Source organism: Solanum stenotomum, unplaced genomic scaffold (genome assembly GCF_019186545.1).
Source record: "Solanum stenotomum isolate F172 unplaced genomic scaffold, ASM1918654v1 scaffold30897, whole genome shotgun sequence".
NCBI lineage: Eukaryota > Viridiplantae > Streptophyta > Magnoliopsida > Solanales > Solanaceae > Solanum > Solanum stenotomum.
The window spans coordinates 6,511-16,956 of record NW_026031186.1 but is presented as its reverse complement, the minus strand read 5'-3'; the positions used below and the strand labels follow the sequence as shown (position 1 = coordinate 16,956).

Genomic DNA, 10,446 nt, shown 5'->3' with positions numbered 1-10,446 from the left:
ACTAATTGGACACAAATATCCAGATCATATATGTTCAAAATAAAATGGAGAAGATAATGTGATCCCCGATGTCCAGCTGGAATGATAAAATAAAAGAAGATAGAGGCGGAAAAGAGATAAGATAAAGAGAAGAAGACAAAGAAGATAAAGACAAAGAGATAAAAGAAGACATAAAAACGTGTTTGGCCAACAAAGCCAAAAGTAGATGTAAATTATTATGTAAAAGTCTTAAATTGTACAGTAGTAGTCACATTATTATTATTAGGTACAAGTTAGTAGAGTAAATTAGTCAACATATGCATGTGCATTATTAAAGTAGTATTGACAAGTGTAAAGTATGGTAGGTGGTGTGTATTATTGAGTAGACAAGTGTAAAAGTAGTGGGTAGGGATGATTGTAAAGTAAGTGTGTAGTGCGTGCATTATTGTGCACTAATTCCTTTCTATATAAAGGAAGGTATATGTAACATAAAAGGCAGACCTTGAAGCCTTCAATAAAACGCACTTTCATAAACACTCTCTCAAATATTTAATACTTAAGCTATTCATATTTAATAGATAATGGAATAAACTTCAGATATCATGGATAAACAAGAGGCAAAGGTACATTGTTCAATAAATATGCAGAACTAATTTCATATATTCCTGAATATCATATATATGATTGAATAAATTTATGTTAGTTATTATGTATTAGAATTATTTGAATCATGATTTCTAGTTTATTAGCACACTGGAAACAGGGAGAAAACTTCTATACTGTGTCATCCTAATGTTGAAACCGGTAGGCAAGAAAAGCCGTTTAAGGGAGTAAACAAAGTTGAGGCATTGATAAGAAGGAAGTATCCACTAAAGTACGATGCTATTAATGACAGGAGAACATGATAAACAGATAATCTAGTTCATAATAATCTAATATGAATTTAATCGATTATGAATATGATATGAAGGAATAACTGAAAATAAAAAACCTGCATAACAACGAACATGACTACATACATGCATGATGAAANAAGTATATTTCTATGGGTGTATCTATTCCTTCTCTAAAACAAGCTTTTATTAGTATTTCTGTTTTTCCTAAATGTACATATTTAATTGGATTTTTAGCCTTAATATCTTGTATTTCTTACTATTCTTACTATGTATCCATAGAATACATCACAAATAATATTGAAGAAATATTCAGATTAAAACAACTATCAAAAGAATATTACAATAAGTATTATTATATTTTACCATGAAAAAAGAATATTATAATAAAATCTTTAAAATAAATTCCTCACCTACCACACTACCACCTACCACACTACCAACAATATGAATTCATCAACTACCAATTCCGCACCCCCGAAAAATAAAGCTGATCAGTTTGATGATGACTATCCCAAAGAAAGAAAGAAGAAAATGTCCATTTTCAACGGGTGGGGCTTTTGGGTGGAGTGGATGGGTATTTTGTGATTTTTTAAATTAGTTTAATTAATTGTTAGGGCAGCCAATTGGATAGTGACACGTCATTAATGAATTTGTTAATTGAGGTTATCATTTAGACCATTAAAGATAAGGGCAAAAAAGAGCCAAAAGGTTTATGTCAGGGGCATTTTAGGCCCAATAGGTAGATGAAGTATAATATTGTACCAATTCACATAGTTGAGGAGTATTTTAGGCCATTTTCCGTTAAAACTTTGAGTATTCTTTTTCTTTTTCCGCCATTGTGGTGAGAGGTTATGGCGGACCTCGATTTGTGTATTAACGATAAGTTCATACAAGAGAAAGAACATTAGAACAGCTCCTTCTAAGGATGAAATAGGCACCATCCTATAAAAACAGAACAAAAGGCAACCAAAGGATAAAAAGTGAGTGCACTAACAATTTTAAAATAGAAAAGAAATACCTCCATTGAGCAATTTGATTTTCTTGTTTTTAATGTAAAGTGTATTGGATTGTGTTCTCATACATCTATCTCTTTTAATTAAACAAATGATAAAGGTAATAAGTACACTACACCTTTGTTCCCCATTTAGAAAAAGTAACCACTTAGCCTAATAAGAACAAAGCAGAGAGATTAAATCTGCAAGGTTCTATCTTTTAGTTATTCCAGCAAACAAAGAGAAACTGGCTTATGCTGCTCTTTCTTCACTTATGTATACATTGAAACAATTCTTCAAACCTAATCAATCTTTGGTTTGTCAATGTTGTACACAACAACATGTCGAATCTCTCTATCAAAATCTTTCTGCTCTGCAAGATTTCCTTGACGATACTGCAAAGGATATTGAAACTCTTAAGGTATGTAATTGATCACTAGTATAGTTATCTAAATCTTACTGGTGTTATATTTTTTTTTATAACAATAATTAATTTATCGAGTTTCAATTCCAAGGTTGTAGAAAAAAGAATCAGGAATGTAGTATACAAAGCGGAAGATAGAGTTGATTCAAGTCTAAGAAACATCCTTCTAACAGATCATGAGGACAAGCGGCAAAAGGCTTGTAGATTCTTTTATGAAGATTTGTTGAAAGTTGAAGAACAAGTTTATTTTCTCAACAAAGAGGTGATGGTGATGGTGATCGATGTTAACAAGCATGGAAGCAAATCTGCAGAATTAGCAACAACTCCCTCCTCACCAGACAAAAGTACAGTTGAGGAAAATACCATAATTGGGATGGAGCATGACTTCAACACCATACATGATCGCCTCATTTCCCAAACATACGAGTTAACTGTCATACCAATTTTTGGTATGGGCGGTATAGGTAAGACAACTCTTGTCAGAAAACTTTATGATGATTCATTTATTCGTTCTCGATTTGATAAACATGCATGGTTCACTATCTCTGAAGAATACAATGAGAGACAAATGCTTCTTAAAATTGTCTCTTCAATTACTGGAAGCAATCAGGAAATGAGTAATGATCAACTAATGGAGACAGTGTATAGAGGTCTTAAGTGTAGGAGATTTCTAATTGTCATAGATGATATTTGGAGTACTGAGGCATGGGACCAAATGCAAAGAATATTTCCAAATGATGACAATAGAAGCCGAATTCTATTAACCACTCGGCTCAAGTATGTTGCTAATTATGTCAGTTGTCCTGATTCTCCGCCTCATAGTAAGTCTTTTCTAAGTCTAGAAGATAGCTGGAATCTATTCACTGAAAAATTATTCAAAAAAGATCCATGTCCTACTATATTAAAAGAAACAGGGAAGCATATTGTAAAACAGTGTCGAGGATTAGCTCTCTCGGTTGTCGTTGTTGCTGGACTTCTTGGAAAAATGGACCAGACACAAGATAATTGGAAGAAGGTTGAGGAAAATTTGAACTCATTCCTTGGTACGGTATCCGAACAGTGCCAATCAATTCTTTCTTTCAGCTACAGTTACTTGCCCCAATATTTGAGGTCTTGTTTTCTGTATGTTGGAGGCTTTCCAGAAGACATGGAGATTAACGTTTCCAAGTTGATCAGGTTATGGATTGCCGAGCAATTCGTAAAGGCAAGAAGCAATAAAAGGTTAGAAGTTGTGGCAGAGGGGTATCTCGAAGAGTTAATTGATAGAAGTCTAATTTTGGCTGGTAAACAAAGGGCTAATGGAAGGATGAAAACTTGCAAAATTCACGATCTTCTTCGCCAACTATGCCTAAGAGAAGCTCATACTGAAAATGTTGTGCATTTCATGAATGAGAATGTTCTCATGTCCTCAGAAGGCATATATGAGCAACGGCGAGTGATCGTTCCATCTAAACTTCTACATCCGAGATTTTATCCTACAAGGCATAGCAGTGGTATTACAAGTATAACCCGCACCTTTATTACAACAAAAGATAATTATTTTAAAAGGCAAACAAGTTCCATTGTTTCACAGTTCAAGTTGCTTAAGGTGTTAGACGTATTATCAGTCAAGAAAGATTTCTGTTGTGTAATACCTCAGCTTGTACATTTGAGGTATGTTGCTGCAAATATTAACAAAGCTCTTTCACTAGCTAAATTGAGAAATCTAGAAACCATAATTCTTGTAACTCTTGAACCGACGACTCTGAAACAGCCACTGGATATCTGGAGAATGACAGAGATAAGACATTTGGATATTAGATGGCCACTATATATATGTAATCCTCTTCTGGTAGAAAATCATATGACATTATATATATCTGATCCTCTTGAATTAGAACAACCTTTGTTTCTCAATAACTTACAAACACTTCATCTCCATAACTCCTCTTTTGTTTCCGAAATCATAAGAAGAACTCCCAATCTAAAAAAGCTAAAGATTTTGCACAGTTATGATAATCCTTACTGGCATGATTTTCTTTATGCTCTAATTCTTCTCGAGGAGCTGGAGACGCTACACATAAAGCTCGGTTTCCTATACACAGATCCGGAGACCTTTGACGTGATGATTTTCTCCGGGTATAATTTCCCTCTTAATCTCAAAAAGTTGACATTATCACTTACTAGATTACCATGGGATGTTATGAATTTGTTGGCAAATTTACCAAACCTTGAGGTGCTCAAAGCGGATAATGCATTCCATGGAACAGATTGGAAACTAGACGAAGATGTTGTGTTTAACAAATTAAAATATCTACAAATTAAATCTGGATGGCTGGTAAGGTGGGAAGCAGGTAGTAATAATTTTCCAATGCTTGAGAAACTATTACTGTATGGGTTGAATGAATTGGAAGAGATTCCTGAGAGTATTGGAGAAATAATGACACTAAAATTGATCCAAATACACTGTTACGGAGAGAAGAATGGCTCTGGTGTAGAGATTAGTGCAAAAAAAATTCAAGAAGAGCAAGAAAGCTTGGGAAATTATGAGCTTAAAGTTCAAATTACTTAGGTATGTTAAAATTTCCATCTTTGAGTATTATCCGAAATACATAAACTTCCATTTCTATTGAAATTAAAGTTGAGTCATTATGGATTAATGAAATGCTAATGTAGAATTCTTTCATTTGATTTTAATGCAGTAACAGGAGAGTTAACTTACGCTTCCAGATAGCATTTTGAATCTTTGATCCTAAAAGGTGTTCTTGAGAGTTTATGCTTGAATTTTTTCTTCTTCTTCGTAATCAGATTTGCATTGGAAGGAGATCTTTCATATCATTTATACTAGTTGGGATCTAATGTGGATCCTTCTCCAGTCCCCTTGAATTGCAAGAGAGTTCTCTATTAGTTCGAGTGTTGTATTGGAGCTTGTAATAGTTAGATTCCCAGAATATTTGAACATTTTGGATACTTCATTTGCACCATTGTGGTGAGAAGTTGTGACGGACTCAATTGTATGGATATGTAAAATACAGGAATTGATTGAGAGGGCCATCAATATTTTTATGTATGGGCCATCAATATTTTTATGTATGGATATGTAAACTATATATCAATATTCTCGCTATTACTGCAAAGGTTATTATAATAAGTTTGGAGCCGAAAGAGCCATTTTGAAGCTAAAAGGGACAACAAATTTGGCAATTAACCAACACAGACAAACCACTGGATTTCCAATGATAAACAACTTACATTGACGGCTCACTCAAACTGTCATTTACTTTAATCGTGAGCAAATCCATGACTATCAAATTTTTTTAAAATAATTTCTTCCTAGTCGTGCTATTTTACACGATTTTTAATTATTATTCTCACCATTCATATCACAATTCGGGTGAACACCCTCGCCTTCTTTAGATCCACCTTTGAATGGTTGGTCCTGTACTTTTAAAAATCGGAGCACAATCAAAATAATCACTGACGCTAGATATAAGTAACTTGAGATGTGGTCGAGCACGAGCTACATCTTTTATCAACCCAACAGGATATCCGTTGACAATGCTCTGTCGTGAGCCTCATCAATCATTATAACACTATAGCTTGCTAAATCAGGCTCGGTAAGGAACTCTCTTAGCAACATTCCGTCAGTCATATACTTCAGAACAATTTTCTAATAAGTACAATCCTCGAAATGGAGAATAACCAACTTCATGACCAAGTTTAGCCCTCATTGTAGAGAATAGCTGAAGAAAAGTATAATTGAAATAACTTCTGCTAGCCCAAGATCGTTAACTAAGATCGAAAAGCTAGAAAGGAGAACTTGTTTATGGAAGAAGACTCTTGATTGGGTTGTTCTTGGGTAGGTTACAAATGTATAATACCATCCCATATTTATACTAACCTATGGATGGTTCTAGATACTACAAAATCTAGACTATTCGATGATTCTTTACAAATATCTAATTTCTCTAGAACATCTACAAGAAAAATCTAGTAGCATTATCTTCTACTCTAGATTATCTAGATATTTCTACAAGATACATATCCAAGTGATTACACTAGTTTATTCTAGAAACTTTCCTAAAAATCTAGGATTTTTGTAGTTCCAAAAAATCGTCTTTATTTTTCACACTCCCCCTTAAAGTGATATTTTGGAAACTACCCCACACTTGTCGTGGAAGAGCTCAAATGAAGCTTTGAGCCACGTCTTGGTGAAAATCTCAACAGTTTCTTCCGAACTCTTCTTCCTTCACCAAATGATAAAGATTTTTACTGTCAGTTGATCCATGTAGATTATCTCCTTGTTGAGTTCTCAAACTCCCCCTTAAATTTAGCTTCCCTGCGTACTATCTGGAGATACATTTAAGATGGACAAGTTTGGAACTCCGATGCTCAAAATTTTAAGACATGCTTCATCCGATGCAACTCCATAATATTGAGAAATTTCATTATTATTAGCCTCTTCATCTCGGTCGGTGATGATATTGTCATCTATTTCTTCTGAATTGAAGCCTCGGCACCATGGTAGGATACACCATTAGATTTCCTTTCGAGCTCTTCAATTACATGCTTATCAATTTTACAGCTTTTGAAAGATATATCGTCTATCGCTTCGCCTGAAATTTGGCCTTCAAGGTCGGCTTCTCCATCTATTTGATCAACATTTTCTCCATTTGCTTCCAATATTTGATCTAAGCCAATGATTGGCCTCGATATGGCTGACAATTGATCAAAGACTTCAACTTCCCATACATCTTTCTCAATACTTTCTCCACAAAGGTCACCATCGGCATATATAGCTCCAGGCACTGCTTGTTTAGAATTTACTTCCTCGATTTCTTCGATAGAAGCTACCATATCACCAGTATGAACTTCTTCAAGAGTTTCTTGCTTCATATAGATGACGTCAGTGTCTTGCTTCTCCACGTGGTCAACTGCATTATATTCTGAATCCTCGATCCAATCTCTTTCAAAGTTGATAGAAACCATAGCATCCAATGCTCGAGCCTCAACTACTAAACACTTTCCCCACTCTTCTTCTTATTCAGCAACCTTTTAAGCCATATTACTCTCATTGGCTTGGCAATATCTTTTTATGTGTGCTACATTACCACATCAATAGCATCTGGGAGGCTTTTTACCATAATAGTTAGAAGACTCTTCCTTCTTTCCTGGCGAGCTTGAATCACCTGAGAATCGAGAGTGCGACATATCTCTTGATTTTTCTTTGAAGTTTCTCTTGTCGGCTACAAGAGCATCTCCTTCTCCATCTTTGACAAACACACTAGCCAACTGTTTGGCTAGTAATTCTTGTGACGACAACAAATTTTCAAATTCCTTCAAGGTTAGTTGTTGAGCCCATCCTTGAATCGACGTCACAATGGAATATATTCAGGTTTCAACCCATGAATGACAATTCTTCTCATTCGTGCATTAGAAATAGCCTCCTCCAGATTCAATAAACATATCTCAGAACATAAGTTCTTAATCTTTAAAAAATACTCTGAGATAGAAAGATTACCTTGAGTGATGTTAGCCAATTCATTCTCCAATATCTGCAGCCATGCTTCATTCTTCTTGTTGAACAATTGATCGAGGGTCCTCCATATTTCATGAGCTGATTCACACTTTATAATATGATCGAATAATTCAGAGGAGATTATCCTCTTCAGAATGAACTCCGCTTTCGCATTAATCTGCTTCCTCTTCTTGGACGCACTGCTATTTTCCTGTCCGTCAGCAGGAGGACTTGCTTCATTTCCATTAATAAACATCCCACCAATCCTCTCCCACAAGGTATGATTCCATAATGTCTTTTATACCTTGTAATTGGACTGATTCAACAACTCCATTCCCAGTCCATTAACACAACCGCTAAAATTCAACTACACAAACTAGTTGAATCTACCACCAACTTGATCTTGAAATAACACCAACAAGCCAATCTACGGCTATGGCTCTGATACCATGTAGAGAATAGCAGAAGAAAAGTATAATCGGAAAACCTTCTACTAGCCCAAGATCGTTAACTAAGATTGGAAGATTCAACTAAAGAAGAGGAAACTAGAAAGGAGAACTTGTTTATTTATGGAAGAAGACTCTTGATTGGGTTATTCTTGGGTAGGTTACAAATGTACAATACCATCCCATATTTATACAACCTATGGATGGTTCTAGATACTACAAAATCTAGACTATTCTATGATTCTCTATAAATATATAATTTCTTTAGAACATCTACAAGAAAAATCTAGTATCATTATCTTCTACTCTAGATTATCTAGATATTTCTACAAGATACTTATCCAAGCTACTACACTAGATTATTCTAGAAAAATCTAGGATTTTTGTAGTTCCAAAATATCATCTTTATTTTTCACACTCATTTCATGTGAAACACGCGCAGCAACCCTCATTGCAGCAACTCTAGGAGGCTGAGTACAACGATCCTCCCACCGCTTCTAGTATAACCCGCCTCATGAAGATATTGAGGTATTTGCCTTGTCTTCCCCGAGCCTGTTTCTCCAACTATAATAAGAACTTGATGATCATGAACAGCTTGGAGCAAAGCATCCTTGTAGGGATAAATTGTGCCTTCCTATCCTTGTTAAGTTTCGAATTTCTGGTACATTGCAGCTTCTCACTATCAACATCAACATCTGAATCTGAATCAATTATAGTTGATTTGATGAATTCAATTTGATCTTCAAACACAAATTGATAATCCTTCTGTTTTCTGTCTTTAGATCCAAAATTAAGTTTCACATTGTTGATTTGATTTTCCTCCCAAGCTTGCTGTGGATGAATCTCACGTTCCTCACCGGCGTCGTCGCATTGCTGCTCCTTACTAACCAATTCAACAATTTTTTGCTTGTATGAATTTTCACGTTTTTCTGGTTCGCTCAATTTTTCGATTTTCTCAAACAAAAATTTTTCATCTTCTATATCATCTCTGAGTTTCTTTAATTTCTTCTGTTCTCTATTCTTCAAATACTTCTTCCTTGAAACTTGCCTTAAATTTTCAACTTGTTCAGTACGCTTTCCCTTCAACTTAACATCTTCGTCCTTAAATTTTCAACTTGTTCAGTACGCTTTCCCTTCAACTTAACATCTTCGTCTTCGTCTTCATAGGCCGTCTTCCTCTTTCTGCGCTCGAGCGTTGGGCTCGATTTCTCCATTGTTGCAACTTTGTGATCAGAAAACGGCAAAATAATTTGATTTTACTTGAATGGCAAGGCATGCATTTGGCGAGACTTATATTGACAATAGGCAATTCCGGTGTGACTCCTTTTTTTTTCTCCTAATTTTAATGTGAGTGGGAATGAGAAAAAGTTCTCCAAAATATGTGTTATGTTGTAAATAGTGGTGGATGTCATGTGTGGGCCCACTATTGTTACCGTAGGAGTATATTTTGCATATATAATAGCATTTCACAAAGCACAAAGCAATAAAAGGGACTAGGCTCCCCTCCAGTACAATGAGTATCCAGTTTGTCCAGTGGGTCTTTAATCTACTGACATCTGTCATTTAATAATCTTAATGTCACAATTAGTTGATCNTCTATTTCATTTTCTTGTAATCTTTTTGTCATGTATTGGAAACTACGTCTTGACCTGATTCCCATGGCGGGATACGTAGGAAATCCACATCGGATTTGGTCCTTTAGTAGGTTTTGCAAAATTTTCTTTTCTATGTAATATGAACTACGCTTGGCCTGATACCCTTGGTGGGATACGTAGGCGGCCTATATCGGCTTCGGTCACTTTATTAGATTTTTTTTTCATTTCTCCATTTCTTTGTATGTAGCGAACTACGTATGGCCTGATTCCGTTTGGATACGTAGGCAACCCGAGGAGGGTTCGGCCCCTTTATTTCATTTTTAATTGTGTCCTTAGGTTATGTTTGGCTTGGTGCCATGATAGAATAGTGTGCAGCCTATAGAAGGTTTGGAATCATCGTGACCAAAGGACAACGCATCTCTTTCGCAAAAACTGGGACAATTTTTAAGGGTATCATTGCAAAAAGATATCAAGATATTTGAAGAGTATATGGTCAATCGAATCATCCAACAGAAGAAAGACTCTAGATGAAGGACGTTCGCTTTGTTTCATGATATGTCACAATTTGAAGTTCGACAAAATTCTTTATTGATATATATACGTATATAATTTTATCT

General features: G+C 35.2%; 1 protein-coding gene and 1 pseudogene across 1 annotated transcript; one reads left to right on the top strand and one right to left on the bottom strand.

Annotated features, from left to right (window-relative positions):
• The first annotated feature begins 2,092 nt into the window (after window positions 1–2,092).
• Window positions 2,093–5,072, top strand: LOC125851956 (putative late blight resistance protein homolog R1B-17). The gene is made up of 3 exons (XM_049531694.1): window positions 2,093–2,288; window positions 2,383–4,842; window positions 4,973–5,072. Exons 1-2 carry the CDS (start codon window positions 2,142–2,144, stop codon window positions 4,840–4,842), a joined length of 2,607 nt encoding a protein of 868 aa, XP_049387651.1. The 5' UTR covers window positions 2,093–2,141; the 3' UTR covers window positions 4,973–5,072.
• A 611-nt stretch (window positions 5,073–5,683) lies between these two features.
• LOC125851955 (pre-mRNA-splicing factor ATP-dependent RNA helicase DEAH1-like) lies at window positions 5,684–9,466 on the bottom strand (annotated as a pseudogene).
• Between the last annotated feature and the right edge of the window lie 980 nt (window positions 9,467–10,446).